The sequence below is a fragment of the Pangasianodon hypophthalmus genome, chromosome 20 (genome assembly GCF_027358585.1).
Source record: "Pangasianodon hypophthalmus isolate fPanHyp1 chromosome 20, fPanHyp1.pri, whole genome shotgun sequence".
NCBI classification, from domain to species: domain Eukaryota; kingdom Metazoa; phylum Chordata; class Actinopteri; order Siluriformes; family Pangasiidae; genus Pangasianodon; species Pangasianodon hypophthalmus.
In genome coordinates this window covers 14,533,933-14,555,853 of record NC_069729.1, presented here as the reverse complement: position 1 = coordinate 14,555,853, position 21,921 = coordinate 14,533,933, and the positions used below count along the sequence as shown (strand labels likewise).

The 21,921-nt window shown below is 37.7% G+C and overlaps 1 protein-coding gene across 2 annotated transcripts in view; it reads right to left on the bottom strand.

Moving 5' to 3' along the window:
• Positions 1-131: 131 nt before the first annotated feature.
• cers5 (ceramide synthase 5) overlaps positions 132-21,921 on the bottom strand; it is a 41,469-nt gene continuing 19,679 nt past the window's right edge. The window contains exons 2-11 of one of the 2 annotated variants that reach the window (XR_008300574.1): positions 15,988-16,093; positions 13,531-13,661; positions 13,218-13,275; positions 12,718-12,768; positions 11,208-11,300; positions 8,491-8,619; positions 8,273-8,379; positions 4,750-4,906; positions 2,959-3,112; positions 1,735-1,873 (exon numbers count right to left, since the gene is read on the bottom strand). Coding sequence is in view for 1 of the 2 variants with exons in the window: in XM_026932523.3 (XP_026788324.2) it covers positions 1,724-1,873; positions 4,750-4,906; positions 8,273-8,379; positions 8,491-8,619; positions 11,208-11,300; positions 12,718-12,768; positions 13,218-13,275; positions 13,531-13,661; positions 15,988-16,093 (982 nt within the window). In the remaining variant the exon portion in view is untranslated. Of the gene's footprint in view, positions 1,874-2,958; positions 3,113-4,749; positions 4,907-8,272; positions 8,380-8,490; positions 8,620-11,207; positions 11,301-12,717; positions 12,769-13,217; positions 13,276-13,530; positions 13,662-15,987; positions 16,094-21,921 lie in introns of both variants that reach the window. The other variant, XM_026932523.3, reaches the window with a different exon arrangement.

The window sequence follows — 21,921 nt, the reverse complement described above, 5'->3', positions numbered from 1 at the left end:
TTAATCCTTGTACAGTTGTGGAAGTTCAAGGTGGATTGCATATACACAGCTTTAAATAGCATTGAATTGTTGGCTACTTTAAATCTTTCACACCAGACATGAGGGAAGATACACACATCTAACATCAATGTATCAATATTCAACATCAATAGTGCACTTTATTAACAGTGTTTGCCTGAAACCTGGCCATTACTGAATTTCTACCTACTCATTCATACTTTATTAAATTAATTTACCTCAAATGTTCAGCTTTGTAAAATACAAAATTCTGAATAATTGTGAATTAGAAAAATGTAGCATGCACCTAGCTTTAAAATGGCAGCATAAATTAAACATATAAAATGAAAATTTCTTGACAAATGGCAAATGTAGTTGATCAGCTGAGACATGTTTGGTGTCCAATATCTCCTTCTTTACTTTTGCACTGGCACTAACAAGCAATGAACGTCTCTCACCCAAATTACTTTTCATAAATACATAAATACACACCCAGCGTCCTAACTTGTGGTACAATACTTTCAGTTTTGCGTGCGACTAGGGCTGTGGAGTGGAATGATACCAAATTTCCTGTATCCAACATGGCTGCCTATAAAACATTAGTTTTCAGCTACACAGTAAAGGTTTAAATTTGTCTATTGAGTATAGCAAGTCACACAGTGTCTTAATGCAAGTTGGTGTGACATTACTGACATACTTAAGTACCCCTGGCTGCAGAACCAAACGTCCAGGGGGTGGAGTCGGACCTGATTCAGCCGCTGCTACCTGGGTGGAGAAAAGTCAGTGTGTTTCAAGCAGTGTGTACAAGTGTGTTGTACAGCATCTTGTGAGGGTTAGGATTAAGATTTAGGATTATTGAAGGCATTGGATCTTGTTAAGCTCCACCCCATGGACTTTTGATTCTGCCGCGTGGAGTATCTTCAAGAATCCGAGCATCAGTCCCAGTGGAAGTGGAACCAATAAAACAAATGGACACCAAACATTACTCAGCTGACTGACTGCCTGCATTTGTGGTGAGGGGACATTTGTGTGAATTTAATATTTTGCCAAACCGTTAATTTAATCTTTTTGCACTGAGATGACAGTTCATGAAGTAAACCTACAGTATCTGGTACTTATTACGCCGGCAACTGTGTATAATTTTTCACATGACATAACGAAGTACCAAATCATCTCTCAGTGTGAAGCGATCAAGTCATATTTTAATAAACTTATTTGGTCTCTAAATAAAAATCAAGCATAATGAAAAACAGGATAGACAAAGACAAAACACATGAGTAACCGAATGGTGAAATGTGTGTTTAAAAAAAAAAAAGAAAGAAAGAAAGGTCAAGTACATCAGACATGGAGAAAGAGTAAAAGTGGATAGGGAAAGGACTTCCTTCCAGACTTCAATAAAACATGAAGATTTAGGAAGAAAGTGGGCACACTTCCGCTTCTGAGACAAGATAATGCGAAAAAACAATCAATCATTTAATTATATTGTTGTCTGTCTCTTTTTTCACACATGAAGCATCAGTGTCCACACAGCCAACATAAATCAGCACTTCATCATCATGGTCAACATTGAACACAATGTCAACTCAAAGTGTGTAAAAACTGGGGAATGTGTGTATAGTGCTTCATTATTATATTTGACAGTTTGGTCAGGAAACGGACGAAGGAGTGGAATTAAGATGCTGCAGTAATAACAGTTCTTGTGAATGGCTTGTGATGTGTCGCCGTGTCACCAGCTCTCGTCTTTCCGGGCCCAGGGCTGGGAGCCGAAATGGCCGTTGGTGCCGTTTTCCCGTTTGGCTGAAGCTGTGAGGGTGGGAGTCGTTTCAGGCTCTTCCTCTGAGCTGCTTTCGATATCACTACGCACGTCTTTGGATACCTGGTACAAAGAGAACATTTGCAGTGGATGATGGTTCTTGGTTGTCAATCATGCATGCACGAGTATATCAGAAACATTTTATTAAGAGGTCATATAAAGTTTTTCAGTGTTAATGTTTAGTGTGTGCTTGTAAACCAAGTTGCCACTTTATTAGGTACACATAATATGTATGTATACAATTACAGTTGTACAATCCGTCAACCCCCTCACCAACCATCATCAAAAGCTGCAAAGCAGATACAATATATGGCCAAAAAATGTTTGTAGACTTTGCTGCTCCACTCTTCTGAGAAGGCTTTCCACTAGAAAGTACTAAAAAGTAATATTAGGGACAGAAAAAATATATACAACTAAATAAACTAAAATATTTATGAAAAAAAAAGAATTTATTGAATAAGTCTTAAGTAGGAGACTGGGCTAATCGATTATTATTTTTTACTTATTGTGTAATGTTATGAGAATGTAACATTGGGGACAGGAGAAATATGCATCAAATAAAAATTTAAAAATATTCTATTTGTTTTAATGCATAAACAAACAACTAAATGTAAAAATTAAATATTTAAAAGCAGTCTAAAACTGTGCTTTATAGTTAATAAGGTTTTTTTTCAGAGACGAAAAGGCACTGCATACAAGAAAAAAAAAAAATACACCCATATGTGTACCTAATAAACCTTCAACCTATGCGTATTAGACTTTCTAAAAGCTACTTTGTTAGCTACTTTTTTTTTTTTTTTTTTTTTTAAATCATTTTAAAAGGAGCAGTCTGAAATTTTTAGAAACTGTAATGCTAATGAATGGCTTTTAAGTCAAAGCTGAGCAGCACTGGGTATGGAGCTAATTTCAAGGTGGGAAAAATGTAAACAGCCCAAAACTAACAAACTACAGAAATCCATCGCAAAATTCAATTCAAGTCAATCAGTTTTTTAAAGATATCCTACAGGTTGCGAAGAAAACACTCCAAACTGCACCTTTAAAAATGTGTTTTGGAGAAAATCTTAATTTTCCTTCAACTTCCTTACAAACGTTGGGCTGCAAAATCACAGAACTAAAAGGAGAATGAGTGGAAGAGGAGGCACACTTACTGCTGAGGAATGAGAGAACGGGGTTCTACGAGACGAGAACAGCGAGCGAGGTTAAAGCAGACAGAAAAGGCAGAGATCTCAATCAGGAAAGAGCGACAGAAAGACAACAGCTGCCTTCCGCCCGAGAGGAGAGGGTGAAAGAGAGAAGCCAGTTCTGCAGTGGAGAAACAAGGAGGAGCAACAGGCGAAGGATGAGAGAGTGAAGGAAGGTACAGAGCACGGAAAAAAGATAACGGAAACACCAGGTAGTGGAAGCTGGACTGCAAGGGTTAAATGCGAGATACATCAATTGAATATAAACCTGGGGATGTTACTTGCAGTCAGATTTATTTCCTTGCATCTAAATTAAACCTGTTTAGCATAGGCTGAGGTGTCTGAACAAGTCTACATCTTCATCTGTGATGGATTCTGGGCCTCCAGGACTGCAGCTTTACTGGATAATGTCACATCAATATTCTCGATTTGGACTGAAGACCTGCTGCTGTAATCATCAAGACTGTCCTGTGCTCATTTCAGGACTTCAAACATCCTTTCAACACACCTAGTATTGTTTGTCTTTATTCTTCTACACCTGTATACCGTAATGATTTAGAATCCCACTATCCGGTGTCACCCAGAAGAGGTAGAGGTAAAGGTAAAGAGGTAAAATTCCCTTTTGTGTCTGGTTCCTCTCAAGGTTATTTCCTCATGTTGTCTCAGGGAGGTTTTCTTTGCCAATGTTGCTTCAGGTTTAATCTAAATTTACATCTGGATTTCATAAACCTGCTTTGTGACCATGTCTATTGTTAAAAGCACTATACAAATAAAACTGAACTGAATTAAATTGTACCTCATACCTAAACCTTCTAATTAATACATGGAAAAAAAAATGGAAGCAAAAAATGACTCATTAGATGATGTTTGGATTTTGTAACCTGGCTCATACACTGGCTCAGGCAGTGTTTACACATACCCACTTTTACAGTATGGCTGTAAATTATTATTGCGACATTAGGCAATTCCGACACTGCAAAAGAAGGCAATCTACACATGACCCTTTAACCCGAACACTAAACTGTGTCCTGTGTTATTGATCAATCACATCCTTCACATGATCCAGTAAGCTGAAGTAACATTACACTGCAAAACATGATCTCTTAGCAAGTGAAAATCTCTTGAATATAGTCAAATTGATCTAGTATTTCCTATTACAAGATTACAATAAACCAACAACAATGTTTCTGGTCATTTTATTTTTTAGCTCAAAAGAGTCTTGTTCTTTTGGCAGACTTAAGCAATTATTTTTTACCAGAAAGAAGCAAAATGAATTGGCAGTAGAGTAAAATTTACCTTGAAATGAATAAAAGCATCTGAAAACAGACTGAATAATCTAATCATTTTATAATATTAGATAAATTTGACCATATTCAAGACATTTGGCAGAATAAAACAGACTTATTTTTAACTGTGTTACATTATAGGCTCATGAGTGCCTTTAAATATTTTGTAACGCACATGGTAATCAAAATAGGTAGAAATATATGACTACTACTAACAATAATACACTACAGATATATGGGATAATTATACGATACGTTCAGATCTACCCGACTACTACCCGAGCCTCTGTTGTGTGCTTGGTTCAGATTCTGCTTTAACAGCTTATTAAAGCTATTAGAATAATAATTAAAAAAAATTTATTGTATGTATTAATGTAAATGTACTTTCGGAACCATGCTTGGTTAAGGGCTACAAGGCTACAAGGTATAATAATGTGTGAGCGCCCTCTAGAGGCCCATAACAGTGGCTCACCTTTCCTCTCATGAGGGCTTTGAAGGCGATGCGTGCTATGAGGTAGGACCAGATGATGTGCAGCACCTGCAGCACCAGCAGCAGAATGTTAAAGAGCCACCATGAAGGGTACGGCCCGATGATCTCCCAGCTCTCAAACATAGTACTGTTCAGGATCCTGCATCACACACACATGCACGTGCACACACACACACACAGACACATATTACTGACCTCATTTTTACTTAATCAGACAATAGGTCAAAAGCGGCATCTCTCATAATGGTCTTCGAGATTTTAGCTTTCATTTTTAATTCATGTCAACACACGTCCTGTCCAGGAAACAGAGTGTAAAATATTAACAGTGTTTGTGTGACACTGATACCAAACTGTCAGACATACGGCCTGCAGGCTGAGACTGGCCTGATAAAGTTTCTAATCCGGCTGACCAAATAAGTTTTTAAATCTGTATTCAAAATTAAAATCTTATGGACTGTAATTGAAAGATAAAAAAAAAAAGAAAAACGATAAGTCTCTCTTATTCCACAAGCTGAACATTTGAGGCTGTTTTACAATAAAGGGGGTGGATATACTTACACAACCACAACTTTCACTTTTTTTTTTAAAAAAAAAAAAGGTAAACAATTCTAACTATCAGGGGTAGAAAATAATTGAGTGATAGTAAGTACTTTCGTTAAGTACAAAGGTATTATTTTAGTGTATTTATACTACTTGAGTGTTACTGAAATTGAATATTTGTACTCTTACTTAATTTGCAAGAAAAAAAAAAAGATTTTACTTCTTAAATTTTTATTTAGACCTTAAAAGTACTCGTTGCGTATTTTATTTCTGTTTAGCATCCAATCATTTCAGTATAAAGCGTCAAATCAAGTTCATCAGTGTAGAATAAATGATTACGAATTTGCACAATTATTGATCTGCAGTGACCTTCTCATGCTACGCAATGTAGTGAGCGCTATATATCTATTCGTGTGCCTCTGAACTGAATAATCCACCAGACTGCAGTGTGGAAGCTGAAGGTGAGTGCCCCTGGTCCTACCTCAGTAAAATGTTTTAGCATATTGGAGTAAGCAAAGACTCGTATAAAATGAGGTGTCACTTTTGGCTCCCTAGAAGGCATGGACTCTTTGGAAAAGCAGCTTAAGCCAAGTTTCACTTTTGCAAAACTTGGTTTCAACAAACAGACTTAAATAAGTCTGTTTTCTTTGTTAATTCCAGGTTAGACTAGCATCAATTCAAGTAAATATTGGTTATTTGCACGATATTTTACTTCTGGCTAATTTATTACCAATCTATGTAGCATAAGTCAAGCATATTGTACATGACCAGCTCATAGGAAGGACAGCAAACTGTGTTAGTCACCAGCAAAAGTACAAACTGAATGATATTTTCAGGCAAAATGGAGTAGTTTTAGATAAGTAATAAAACACTACATTAATTTAAAAAAGATTACATCAGTTAAATATGCACTTTTTACTTTTTAATACTTGAGTACATTTAAAAGTAGCAACTTTTTTACTTTCACTTGTGTACATTATTGGCTGGATAACTTCCATTTTGAATTGAGTGAGATTTTGGCACAACATACATACTTTCATTTAAGTATAATTTCTCAGTACTGGTGCTACTTTGGCAAACTATATGGATTTCCCCCATGCTTTAATATTATGGACTAGTTTGTGTAGATTCATGACACATAGTGTAATGCCAGTTCAAGGGGGTGAATATTTATGCAAGGTACTACGTATATACATATGGTGTATGGTGAAACCATAATTTGGAAAGTGTTTCTTTTTTTCGTAATGAATTGCAGTCTGTTCATCTGTTTGTAGGTGATGCATGTACAATCTGTATATTGAGAATGTAACTTTAAAGAGCATTAAATAAATGTCGATAAACGAAAACATTTAAAATGAGTTGTTGTGTTATTGCTCATTAACAGCTATGCAGGGATAAGCAACATTCGTCTTGTAATTGGTTAAGGTAAAGCTTAGCAAGATATGCCCCGCCCACTTCTCATTAAAACAGGAGAAACTCTGGGGAAGTAGAGATCTACATTAATCGGACTAGAAAGCAAATAGGTATCTAAACTATAGAAGGTTTGTCATGGACAGAGTTCTCACTAGTGTTTAAATTTCTAATTTCCAGTACTGTCAGGCCTTCAACGCTCAGCTGATTGGATTTGTTCCTTACTGCTAAGTCACTCTGAATATAAATGTCTGCTAAATGAATAAGTGTAATGTAAACCTTGCGAATGGCTAAAGTGATGAATGAGCTTTAGGTCAGGTTTATTTGACCATTGTGGTGAGCGTGTGTGTTTTCAGCGCTCGGCTCCTCCTGCACTGCTGCATGTGGCTCAGTAATGACACCAGCGCCCAAACCCTAAACCCCAGACACTGAATCCGGCTGCTCACGTTACTCTCCACCAGAGAAGGCAATCTAAAGCACTCCTTATCAGAAATGGGCTTAAGAGTGCTTAATTGGGCTTTTACACACGCTGGGGCTGACAATTTTCATTTCCAACTGCATTTTCGACTGCCACAGACAGAGCAAACATTAGCAGTAACACTGTCGCATCACCCACAGAAGAAGAAATTTGTGTTAATTTCTTAAGCAAATCATACAAAGAACTTGCTACCTACTCATCAGCTATAGGACTACTCATCAGCTATAGTTTTAATTTAACTTGAAACTGAAATTTAAATGTGAATAAGTACGGCATCGATTGCATGCATTAATAGCAGAGCTCTGAAGCTAGTTCCGGCTCCAAGCCAAATCACAGGTTTATATTAATGTACTCCTGATTTGTTATAATTTCTACAGTAACAGCTAATTCATAGAACCATACATGGATTAAAAATGTGTTGCTATTTAACAGAAAAATGTATATTTGTTGATATTGTGAAGCTTCCTGTATTCCTGTTTATTTAATATCTTTGGAAGGAGTCTCCAGTGTCAGCACGTTGTAACTGTCGATAAGTTTTCCAACATGGGAAAGTCAGGACACAGCATTTTGTGCTTTCCTGTTTCTCGCTAACATGACAAGCTGCAATTGCTATTAACTTCAAGAGAAGCTGGTGAGGGGACGACAGGTTATAGCTGCTTTAACGTAAGCGATAACAGGAACTAACTTGTTTCGCATACGTTCAACATTAAAAGTAAATATAAACTGTCAGCTCAAGTTAATTAATAAAAGAAAAATGTAATTGTTGGGAAATTGCTGTGCTTTAAGAGGAATAAAACACTTCCGGATGTGCTATTATAGGAAAATCAACTTTGGGGTGGTAACAATAACTCAGCTTCACGTCAGGCTGTAACATCCTAATAATTGTTGATTATTTTCCTGTAACAGCATGCCCCCTTTTTATTCCATGCATATTTACAGCCTTTTCCTATAATACATGGCACAGGAGTTTTTGACAGAGTTGCATTAGGTGATTAAAATAGACATTCGTTCAATTATTTCACTGATAGCCAAATCTCTCTCTCTCTCTCTCTCTCTCTCTCACACACACACACTCACCAAAAAGGGTAAATGATGAGCCTTGTCCCAATAAAGGCTGCACCAAATACCACGAACAGGAAGTCGCACAGGCGCTGGTATTTGGCATAATTGGCTAACTTGGCAGCCTGAGAAAGAGAAACTCAAAGTTGTACATAAAACACTAAACACTGACCAAAGTTTCAAATGTATTTTGCGTTTACAGTTTTAAAGAATTTACAGTTCCTTTCAAATCGTACCTCCAAGAGGAAGTCAGAGGCGTCGTGCACACACATGACCAGGCTGCCCACGCGCGCCATGTTGTTCACATATGAGAAGCTGATCAGGCTCACAGTGGCCAGATGATGCACAAACATGATGAGGAAGTCCTAAAGACATGGCAGTTGAAATGAAAATACGCAGAATATTAGACTTAAGATGTAGAAGGCAAATGTGTAATATCTGTAGCACATTTGTGTGAAAGTAACAACAAGCGGGTAAAAATGCATGCCAGTTGGTGAAATTTGAGCTGATCAACATTTTGGCTCTCAAGCCTAGAACTGTGAGCAAAATGATTCTACCCACAAAACCCACAATAACTGAAGCTGTAGTAACAGAAAATAGTTTGCGTACCATGGAGGCTACAAAATGACTGATAATCGAAATGATTCGTCCCCTTATACAAGACCACAGGCTGAAACAACTTTGTAGTGTAAATGACCAATGATGAACAGACCACGCAAATTAATTTATAAAATTATCAAATTCTAATGATATCAACAAAGTGGCAGCACAAGAGGCGGAGGGTAAACGAGTAAACGAGGAAAGGATTGCGCAGCAGAAAAAAACTCAACCTTAGCAACAAGCACAAGTTTCCTTGACCAGAAGCAGTTTCCATTCCAAAACCATTGGCATTAATATGGAGTTGGTTTCCTTTTGCTGTTATAATAAGCTCCACTCTTCTGGAAAGGCTTTCCACTAGATTTAGGAGTGTGACTATGGGGATTTGTGCTCACTCAGATACAAGAGCGTTAGTGAGGTCAAGCACTGATGACAGTGAGGAGGCCTGGTGTGCAGTTAGCATTCCAGGTCAGCCCAAAGGTGTTCAGTGGGGTTGAGGTCAGGGCTTTTCGCAGGCAACCTGAGTTCTTCTACACCAACCTTGGCACACCATGTCTTCATGGAGCTCGCTTTGTGCACAGGGGCATTGTCATGCTGGAACAGGTTTGGGCCTCTTAGTTCCAGTGATGGGAAACTGTAATGCTACAGCATACAAAGACACCCTGTACAATTGTGTGCTTCAAAGTTTGTGACAACAGTTTGGGGAAGAACCAGATCTGGGTGTGATGGCCAACTGTCCACAAACGTTGGCCTTATATTGTACATACAACATACAAGTAAGTTACAGTAGGTCTTGTGCAGATGGCGTAGGCTATAAAAAACTAATCTAAACATACTAAATGTCATTTTTCTTTTTTATTTGATTCATTTTTCTTTTCATTTTTCACCACTACAATTGTTCCTAGGATGCTAACTAAATAGCTACATAGCTGACTAGGTCCAACCCATTTGTATGGTATATTTGAAATATTTTTTGAAAAAATAAGTTAATGAATTAACAGTGAACCATGTGATGGAAATTCCCCTAAGGGGAAATGGTGAGAGGAAGTGGGTAAGGGTGAACTAAAAACTGTACTGAAAGAGAGAAAAACACAGTGCCCAGGTGTGTTTCATAGCTAAAAGAGAAGAGTCTGTATCGAGATGTCATAATGCAACTTGCCTTTTGATATGGTGAAGCTTTCTGGAAGGATATGTTTGTTTAGCATTTATTTGAAGGAGCCTCCAGTGCCAGAGCTTTGTAACAGCCAGAGGTAAAGCCGTAACCTTAAGTTTTCTGCATTCTGTGTGCGTTTTTTTTTTTTGTCTTATTACTCACTTCAAGAGAAAGTGAGGGAACGACTGCTTATATCTGCTATAATGTAAGTGGTAACAGGCAATAACATGTTTTGCAGACATTTCAAAACATTAAATGTAACTATAAATGGATTAAAATGTATGATGTGTTGTTTTTTTAAATAAAAAATTGTATTCGTCTGCGAATTGCTGTGGTATAAGAGGAATAAAAATGCTTCAGGACATGCTGTGGGAAAATAATCAACTTCAGGGCAGTAACAGTAACTCCGCTTCGCATCTGGCTGCACAGCACCACCTTGTCGTTGATTATTTTTGTTAAACACGTCCCGTTGTGGTGCAAACTGAATTATGTTTCCATGTTACACAATAAATAATTAAGCAGATAATTGTGATTATTTATTGCACAGGTTTTTCTTTTACATTATAAGCTAACAATGTATAAAACTTTTATTTTATTCCTTTGTGTTAAAATTTTACTGTTAAATGCGAATACAATGCCGCAATCAAATACAGCTCAGACATATGAATAGGTAGCTGTGATTTAATGCACCTAAGGCAATTAAAATGAACTTCACTAATTTTAAAGCTGTTTACATTTATGTTATTGAGGAAGCCACAAATTGTACTCACAATTATCATTCACTGTGCAGCTCTACTGCCACGAGTAGATTTTGATTACAGTTTTGCGTCAGTGTGTGAGTAGTGTGTGTTTGGAGGCGCCGGTGTGAACGGTGCTCCGAGTCTCTGCATGTTGGAAATATTTGCAACGTGTGTGACTGATCGTGAGCAGAGCAGGTGTGTAAAGTAGGTCACTGTGCCAAGCAGACAGAGCTCAGGGTAGATTATAGACCCACGCTGCACTGTGGCATGTGCCAACACGCACACATGCGCACACACGCACACACACGCACACAGCTAACCACCAACAATACACTCATATTACTGTAAACAAAATAAAGTTACTCTGATTGACTGATAAAGTAATTGTGGGAATGTGCTGGAGTGTAGGCGTTCATATTAAAGTGAAGAGTGTTTTCATACAGCAATAATGACACACACTCACCTTTCTTTTAATGTCTGTAAACTGGGAGAACATGAGAGACCAGTAGAAGGCCAGCTCTGTCACATAGTAGTGATACAGGCCAGGACTGAGGGCCTTGAAAAAGAAATAACACACAAAAACATACTAAATATAAAACTCTACAGGACATCAATAATAAAATTACCCATGTGCTGATATTCCGTATTTATATCATGATGACTGATTTTTTAATAAAAGTATTGTATTATGACAGCTTTGTGCCGAATAACATGCACTGTATTTTACTGTATTTTTATTGAATTCGGTCTGAGTGCAGCATTGCTACATCGCTGCACTTTAACAATCCACAGTTAGCAAGCTAGTGGGAAAGATTTGGCCTAGAATACGAAATGCCACTGTGCTAGTCTCTGATTCTGATATGAGTGTCTCTAACTAATTACACCTTCATTCCTGGATTCCTGGATTTCTGATTTGTTGCCTGGTACTGGACTTTGACGTAATCCTAATTATATCATATACATACAATTAAGCTGATTGCACACTAGGCATTATTCCTTAGCCATCAGTGCGCATATTACTTTATCCAGGCGGAATATGGTTTTAAAATGCCCTGCTGATAGTGTCTTTTTTTTTTTTTTTTTTTTTTTTAAAGTTCAACTTTTCAGAAAGCCACCAAAAGGACGTCAAATGAGTTTCATCTCCTGACCAATCGGGTCGCAGCATCGGGGGACAGTAGAAAAATATTAGTGAGAGAATATAAGGAGCGATATTAATGTAAATATTGTCAATATCAAAATATATTCAATATAAAACAACATTCAATCTCAATATATAAATATTTAACCCTGTTTGGATAAATTCCAAAATCTAATCTAATAAACATGCAGCCATGCATTCTTGAGATATCGCGCTAACGTGAAAAACACTTCAGGATGTGATGTTATGGGAAAATAATCCACTTGGGGGTTGTAAAGGCAGCTCTGCTTTTCACTGGACCATGTGGCACCACCCTGTCATGGATTATTTTCCTATAACAGCATACCCTGTTGTGTTTAATTCCTCACTTATTATTAGTAGTAATACTAACAGCTATTTAGCCTGTGCAACTTAGGACCCAGTTACAGTGTGCAAGTCATGTGAGCTGCTTTTTTTACTCCCAATAGGGAGTATATCAGCCAGCAATAGGGAAAAAAATGCCTAGTGTGAAAGCAGCCTTAGTCTCTCGCTTCTCAGCATAAGCAAATACATCTTTTATCCATCTGTCTGCCACTAATTATGGGACAGAAAATTATACGAATCTCTTCCTTGGGAAGCACACATGCAATGCTCCTACAAATTTGCTCAAAACAAGGAAGACAGCTGGAGTACTTTATTTCAGGAGTACAAACTCAACCCCAAAATGCTATGTCTATGATAACAAAAGGGTCTGCATGCAACATTTTGATGTAATGTAAAATCCATAATCAGCAAATGCCTAAGTACAATAAATATGAAACTGTTCAGGTGCACGCTGAGAATGATTATATCTCACCTGATAGGGGTAATTGTACCAGCACTGTCGCGTGTCCCACATCCAGGGAGACTAAAATAACATGCGCGCACACACACACACACACACACACACACACACACACACACACACACACAATCGTGTCAAATTGTATTCATATTGATGGGAAAAGCTAATGAATGTGTAGTCTATGTACAACAGCTGCACTGAATCTAACCTTGACTGTAAATTCTACTGAAGGTAGAACATACTGATGTCTATATTCACAAAATCCTAAGAATGAAGGTCATTTTCATTCAGAAAAAGAAAATATGCAAAGCATTGGAGCTGCCCGCTGTGTTTGTGTCTCATGTGTTATTCTTTCGCAAACAAGATAGAAGCCATGCACAAATTATGCACTAGAGTCTGGATGAATGCTTTGCCCCTATTACTTTTCGAATATCTATTCCAGATCATCTTTTGACCTTTTGACCTTTACAGCCGTAATGTTCTTTTTGTTTGTTTTTCGTTTTTTTGCTTACCTGCCATAGAAAGCAGAATCCATAGGTAAATATACCCAGATAAAATGTAAACCTCCACCTGAAAAGAAATATGAGTCAGACAAAATGATTGCGTGTTCACAGGACCAAAGCTGAGACATACACACACAGACATGCACACCCCTGAACAAACCCTGAACAAACACAAAATGCTTAAATATTCCCTGCTGGAAAGGCTCCAGGTCATGAGCCATTCTGCCAACAATGCTATCACTCTAACCTACTCTGGCATTAATAAAAAGGTCCAAGGTTATGTCCATGCAGAGGAAAGCAGAAGGCACACAGCAGGACCTACATGCTCTCACAGAACTTGGTCCTTGTGCTAGGTTTGTCCTGATTCCGCCGATGACGAAACCATCGCTGGATCTTCCTCACCTCCCAATCCAGCTGCTTAGACAAACCGTCCAGCTGACGTACATCTGGACACTGAAATACAAAAAGACCAAAAAAACATTCACACAATTATCCATTCAGCCAATCATGTAGCAGCAGTGCAATGCATAAAATCATGCAGATACAGGTCAAGAGCTTCAGTTAACATTCACATCAAACATCAGAATGGGGAGAAAATATCATCTTAGTGATGGGCTGGTTTGAGTATTTCAGAAACAGCTGATCCGGGATTGATTGAGCAGGAGCAACAGTATATAAGTTTACACAGAATGGTGTGAAAAACAATAATCATCCAGCGAGCGGCAGTTTTATGGGCAGAAATACCTTGTTGATGAGAAAGGAGAATATCCAGACTGGTTCGAGCTGACAAAAAGTCTATAGTATCTAACCATTCTTGGTTAACATGGTTAAATAACCACTCTGTACAATCATACTGAGCAGAAAAGCATCTCAGAACACACAACACATCGGACCTCGAGGTGGATGAGATACCTTCCCTATTAAGGAGTTTTGACCAACAGTTATACTGCTCAACTTAGCTAAAGTTAGTTTACTGACTGAGGTGCATGGATTAGATGTCTAATGTCAAGAGGCTAGAACTGCAAGTTAAGGCCATATACATGCCATCATTTAAATGAAATATATGACATCACAAGAATTTGGATGCATGTAAGCAAGTAAATAAATCAACAATATTTATGCATACATGCAAAACTGATAACAAAAACATATCTAGCTTTTCCCAATTACATAACTTAAACTCAACATTAATGAATCAATTATTTAATTATTGGCTTAATTAATTAATTGATTGATTGATTAATTAATTAATTAATAAGAGAGCCCTACAGGTTTTACGCCAAAATAGATTGGTATTAAGGAGCTGTCCACGATTTCCTTTATCTTGACTAGAGCCCCAGTCCCAGCTGAAGAGAAGCAGCCCCACAGCATGATGCTGCCACCACCATGCTTCACCATGGGTATAGTGTCCTTTGGGTGAAAAGCTGTCTTGTTTTTTTGTGTCAAACCTATCTTTTAGAATTATGCCCAGAAAGTTCTACCTTTGGTCTCATCAGACCATAACACATTTTGTCACATGATCTGGGGTGTTTTAGGTAGGCCTGGATGTTTTTTTTTTTTTTTTTTATTTCATCTAGCCACCCTACTCCATAGCACAGACATATGAAGAATATGAGAGACTGGTGTCATATGCAGGGAGTGACAGGACTTGGCAGATATTCCTGCAGGTCCTTTAATGTTGATGTAGGTCTCTTGGCAACCTCCCTGATAAGTTTTCTTCTTGTCCTTTCATCAATTTTGGAGGGACCTCCTGCCCCAATTTCTGTACTTGATGATGACCTTCATGATGTTCCATGGTTCATCTAAAGTTTTGGAAATTTCTTTGCACCCCTCTCTTGATCAATACCTTTTGACAGTGAGATCTTGTACATGCTTTATAAACTCTTTGTGGACCATGGCTTCAGCAGTCAGATGAAACCAAGCAGGTGTCAAGAAAATCTTATTTAGGGTTAATCAGAATCTCTTAATTGCTGACAGGTGTGTGATAATTACTTTTATTTACTGAACACAAGTCTGAATGTGACTGGTTAATTCTGAGCACAGTCACATGATCCATTATAACAGGGTGTTCACACTTACGCAACCTGATTATTGTAAGTTCTTTTCTTCTAAAAACTGTTTTTCACAAAAAAAAAATGTTTTCACTTGAATTTTGTTGGTTGCTACTTGTATATCACATTAAAGGTGGAAAAAGATCTGACAGGATTTATCTTGGTTTCATTTTTCACATCACAAAAAACTGTGTATAAACTTTGTGTATCCACTATATATGACAGCAAGGTGCTGCCAAAGCTGTTAATCTATCACCGGATGCTTTATATCAGAGATGTGGCCCTGGTAGTTATACAATATTGGAAAAGGAACTACTGCATTTTGCAAAGAGCTTTGAACCTGCCATGCTATTGCCACAGTAATGATAAACCTTCTTACAGGGGGTGTTGTTTCTCCTGTCTGCGGATCAAGGTGCAGTGAAAGCACACAATAAAACATGGTTCTAAACAATAAAGAAAAGAAGTAGGCGTGTAAGCGTTATAAAATGAAGCTAAGTGGGGAAAGGCAGTTCTTGTTAAAAAAAAAAAGGTGAGAAGACTTCAAGCCATCAGGGGGAAAAAAAACAAAAACAAAACTAGGATAATCAGAACCTCAATCCAAAAGACAAGTGATGCCAGCTTCAAAACCATGAATAACACACACTCACAAAGCATGGAATGTTGGATTGCAAAGGTCTGCAGAGAAGAACTGAAAAGCTAAAACAAAAAGGAAGGTGGATTAGCGGTACCTTTGAGATAGATGTAAACACTTTCTCTAGGACAGCATTTGGCTGGGCTCTCCGGCTCACCTCGGCCTGGATGTGGAGAATATACGCACAGGGACCTGCGATGAACCTGACAAAACAGAAACAGTTCATTTATATTGGAAGGGCTGCTATCTTTCAAATGTTAGGTTCATTCAAGGGCAGAGTGACATAAATGAAACCATGAGTGACATGATGAAGCAAGACTTAAACACTTTTACCAATCTGGTATCACTGCTATGATAAATTGAGTGGCAATTCCATGCAAAAATTTCCACATTACACATATAATATTGTAGCCAGACTTAATTGTATGACACACCAATTTAATAGGAGCATCTGTACACCTGCCCATTCATGTAATGATCCAGTCAGCCAATTACGTGATCAAGAGCTTCAGTTAATGCTCACATCAAACATCAGAATGGGGAAGAAAATGTGATATCAGTGGCTTTGACTGTGGCATGGTTGTTGGTGTCAGATGGGATGGTTTGAGTATTTCAAAAACTGGGAATTTCTTTTACACGCAACAGCCTCTAGAGTTTAAACAGAATGGTGCGGAAAACAAAAAACATCCAGTGAGCAGCAGCTGATATGAGAGAAAGTGTCAGAGAAGAATGGTATAACTGGTTTGAGCTGGGCTACGGTAACTCAAATAACAACTATTTACAACTGTGGTGAGCAGAAAAGCATCTCAGAATGCACAAAACTTTAAATCTTCAGGCGGGTGGAATGCACTAGCAGAAGACCACATGGGGTTCCACGCCTGTCAGCCATGAACAGGAATTTGAGGCTACACGCTCACCGAAACTGGACAGATGAATTTTGGAAAAACATTGCTTGGTCTTTTTCCAGTCTTCAACACATCAGTGAGACACTTCACAAGAGAATACGAGTTCAAATGTCATATCTGTAAGGCTGGAATTGCAGCAGGTTTACATTATGTGCATTCGTATTATGCTGATACAAGTGACCTTGGTGAAATTTATGATCAAAATTTACAAGTACAGAATCGTAATATACACTCAATCACAGAGGTACTAACTTTATACTAACTTTGTTTCACAGGAGTGGGCCTATGATTGTTACTGTGTCACTCACAGCTACAATAATATTAAAATCACATTCAGGCAACAATGCAACAACAAACACAACCGCAGTCTCAACCGCCCACACGTTCACAACAAGCAAGTGTGAACTTGCGCCTCATTAGTTAAATGTGCAACCACTTGTACAAAACAGACATATCCGTGAACATGTTTTTCCTTCCATACAAACACTTAATAAAATGAAACATCATATTTTCATCATATACTACTGAATTGGTATCAGTTGCATCAAAGGTCTTGGTGTTTTACTGGCACAGAAACAGAAAAACATCAGCATGCACTGAGCTGAGTTTTTACTTCTCAGCTTCACTGCTTTACATTTACTTCACTCTTAATAGTTTAGCGAGTATTCAGGAAAATTCTACTGAGAGATCAGTATCATAAATAATACTTCATAAGTATTTATTATGATACTTCATATCATAACAGTATCATAACCCATCAATAAAACACACATTACAAATGCTATTCTTAAACTATCTCTGAACATGGGCCTGGAAAAGCCAGGTTAATTAAATGTTCAAACACAAATAGACATATTTGTGAACATGTTTTCCTACCATTCAAATATTAATAAATGTATATAACTGCATCTATAATTGAGGATCAATGAACATGCATGTATTAAGCAATGCAATTTTCCCTTTTTTAAAAAAAAAAAAAAAAAGATTATTATTATTTATTATTGTTCCGTTTGCTGTTCTGATGTGTGATCAATCTACGCACCCTTAGCTACGTCCAGCTAATAAGACAATGGCATCACAGAACAACAAAAACATGATTGCTAACATTAACCAGGAAGCATGATGCAGATATGGCAGATTGTTATTAAACTGACTGGCCAGAAGGTGTGGACTAATTTTATATAACTGCGCGGCTTGGACAGTGGTTCCATCTGTAATGGAGACATCATTATTGTTTCTATAGCAACAGCTAATCCACAGGGACTTGCATGGATGAAGTAATCTAAGGCTAATAATAACTGACAAAGAAAAACATGTAATCGTTGATATGGTGAAGTTTTCAGAAAGGAAATGTTTATTTAATATTAATAGAAAGACTTTATAGTGTCAGTACTTTATAACAGTTAGGTTGTTTTATACTTTCTTTGTCTTATTAACTTAATAAAGAAAAAACATTCAGACTGTAGCTGCTATAACGCAAGTGATAATTCCATAAAACGATCAACTATAAATAGAAAAAAGTACTGTGTCATTCTTTAATAAATAAAACATTGTTGTGGCATAAGAGGAACTAACACTTGCTGTTATAGAAAAAACACCCCATCACTGATTATTTTCCTATAACAGCACACCCCATCATGTTTTATTTCTTACTTTATAAATCCTTAAATGAAGGTGTTTTAAGTTAAATTTCTTTATCTATTGCCACGAGGGAATAAATCTGTATGTTCAATTTAAATAAGCCTCTCGTAGGAAGAACAAGAGATCAGCCCCCATAATTTCCACAACCATTCATTATAAAATATCTTTCCATTTCCTACCAACAACAATAACACCCTCTCAAAATGAGGGCAAGTCATATGGCAAAAAGACTGACGACTCAGGCCTGCCTGGTTAATAACTAAAATTTGATTTCCCGTCAAGTGTTCTAGTATTCATTTATCTCAGCAGTATTCTACAGAGGTCAGGACTGAACACAGCCTACTACATCTGCTAACTCGATCTGCGAGATTTCCTGCATTTTCCACATTTCTGATTCAGTATTGGTCCATTGTGAAACGAGGCTCCGCCTCAACCGTCTAACAGACGCGAAGACAGAACGGCTAGCAGGAGGAGAATGTCATGACTGGCCTTTAGCTACACTCAGAGTTAAACGAATAACACACCTACACACCACAGAGACTAAAGGATGTCCATTTGCTTGGCCAGAGGGTGGTTATCTTTTCAGCATGTGTCGGGATATCACGCTTGAAAATCTCACTGCTATTTTAACCTGGAAATTTTGGTAACATATTAATAATAAATAGCTGGGTTATAGGAGATCACAGAGACTAATCTTCATAGACCATGACCTGTGTATATCAGTGAGAATGCTATTTTCAGGTAGCTTATAAAGGCAATAAATGTGCATGACTTCAGAAAATAGTGCAGATTTTCGAAGAGTCAATAGAGATAAAGTAAAACAAAGCTTAGCTAATGATTTTCAGTGAGTTTTGGTTATCATTGTACACACATGTAATGTTTGAGAAAGTGCTGGAGAAAGTTCTTCATGGAATTCCTTCTAACAAGAAACAGTTAACAAGAAAATGCCTTGTTTGTGAAAAGTCAGCTGGCAAACACACTCATCATCCCTTTTATTAGGAACACCTGTACGCCTGCACATTCATGTAATTATCCAACCAGCCAATATAGTGGCAGCAGTACAACACATAAAATCATGCAGATCCAGGGTCAAGAGCTTCAGTTAATATTCACATCAAACATCAGAATGGGGGAAGACGTGATCTCGGCGTTGACTTTGACCGTGGCATGGTTGCTGAAGCCAGATTGTCTAGTTTGAATATTTCAGAAACAGCTGACCTGGGATTTTCACGCAAAATAGTCTCTAGAGTTTATACAGAATGATGCGATAAACAAAAAATGTCCAGTGAGTGGCAGTTCAGTTTGGTGGAGATGTTAAAATGAGGAGAATGGTTTGAGTTGAAAAGAAGTCAACAGTAACTTAAATAACTACTGTGTACAACCGTGGTGAACAGAAAAGTATCTCAGAACGCATAACACACTGAACCTGCGCTACAACAGCAGAAGACCGCATCAGCTTCCACTCCTGTCAGCGACACTGGAGAGTTAAAATGGGAAAAACAGGCCTGGTCTTTTCTCAGTGTAGCCACCAAGACCACCCTGTATGAACATTAAAAACATTTTTGCTTTCTAGCATTTGACATGACGCTCTAGACATGAATTCTACTGACGAACGGCTTTACATCACAGGTAAAAGGGCCAGACAGAAAAATCTCCAAGCCCAATGTAAACTGGTAGATTAATTACTGTAAATTTGCATAGAACATGGTTCATCGCCTCATGACTGCATGCACAGCTGTGGAATCTGGAGCCAAGGATAAACAGCATTTCACTGACCGGGTGAAAAGAATCAGGTGCTAAATTTAGCAGGTGGGAGTCCTGCGATTTAACCTTTGACCCTGAGGCCATGCTAACTGTCCTTCACAGCTCATGGCTGTTTTAGTGAGAAAGTTAATTTCTTCACTGAATAAAAGGGGAGCTTGTGTGAACATTAAGTGAGGGACATGTATAGATCAGATACACTGAATTACTCACAAAGTACCAGAGTGGAAACACTTATCAATAACTAGAAGAAATACTGACAAAATTAAATGTGTAATAGTTGTGTACCATAAGCCAAGTTTCCATTCAATTTTTTTGCACTGTTCTGCTATCAACAAAGTCAAAGTGTGTTTAAAAAAAAAAAAAAAAAGTTTGTGAATTTTGCTGTCTCCCACCTGTTTCCATCCAAATGGCCTTTTACCGATAAAATGATGTGTGTGATGACAGCATTCTTTAAAAAAAAAAAAAAAAAAATTGCAACATATGTTTTGGTGTATCGCAAAAGAAATCTGCCCTTGAGCCGTTTCCATACATAATTTTGTGTATATGGCAAATTGTGAACCTTTTGCATCCCACATGTCCTCAGAACTTTGTAAAATGGAGAGAGTATTGAGACAATTGAAAATGACAGCGTACTGTCATTTTAATTTCACAAATAATTGCAATTGTACAAAATATCAGAAGACGATGTCAGGATGGAGCAGTTGCTTGTCTGATAGGGTTCTGAGTAACTGCCCTTATGCCACGAAGCCCATGGGTCTGGGAGAGACCACGCAACAGGGCATTCTGGGAGGTAGTGGTGGAAATAATTCACAGAAAGTCAACATTTTAGAATGTCATGGCCCAAATTTGAGATCCTGTGCCAATTAATTGGTCCTGATGTTGTGCCTGCTCAAGCTGGCACCCTGCACTGAGTACAGAGAAGTCGGAGAAACTTTCGGGGTTAGTAAAACGACCGTCCATTGATGTATATATCCCGTGTGCACAGCTTTTAAAGGAAAATTAATGCAGCGTTATATCAAGCTGCCGAATGTAGCGGAGGTCAATGAAATTTCATACTGTAATCCCTTGGCGCATCTTGTGCCACAGGTTTACGTTGCGCTGGATGGCAACGCACATCCCTATTCTTCCCCTGACAGATGGATGAATTCTGTCACGTGACTTGTTTTTGCATGAATGCCATTTTTCTCAACAAAAACTGTTTCCAAACTAATTTTTTCGCAACATTTGAAGTATCGACATATAATTTATGCGTTAAAGTTAACCGAAAAAACGATTATGTTGACACTTGCGAAATTTGATCAATAATATGCATTTCCATCAGCTATATCAATACACATTTCAAAGTGCTAAATCTTTTTATGCAAAAAAATCCTTGGATGGAAATGTAGCTATAGTTAATATGTGACTGATCATCCATTTTGCGCATGGAAACCTATATCTTAAAGCCAACCTCTAGCTGATACTGAGAGAATCTCCAGCCAAGATGAGAACATGATTCAAAATGCGTGATCTGCAATTCCTCGTCCAGTTGAGAGCAAAAGTTTACACCCCCCATTGTTTTTTAAATGGAACAAAATGAAAGTGTAACTCTCTTTTATCTTTCCAAGATGTAAAAACAGTGGTGGCAGACAAACCAAATCACAGCCCACATTGGGAAAGGAGATTACATGTCTGTCTGATCTATATTTTTTTAATTATTATTATTATCATTATTCACACTT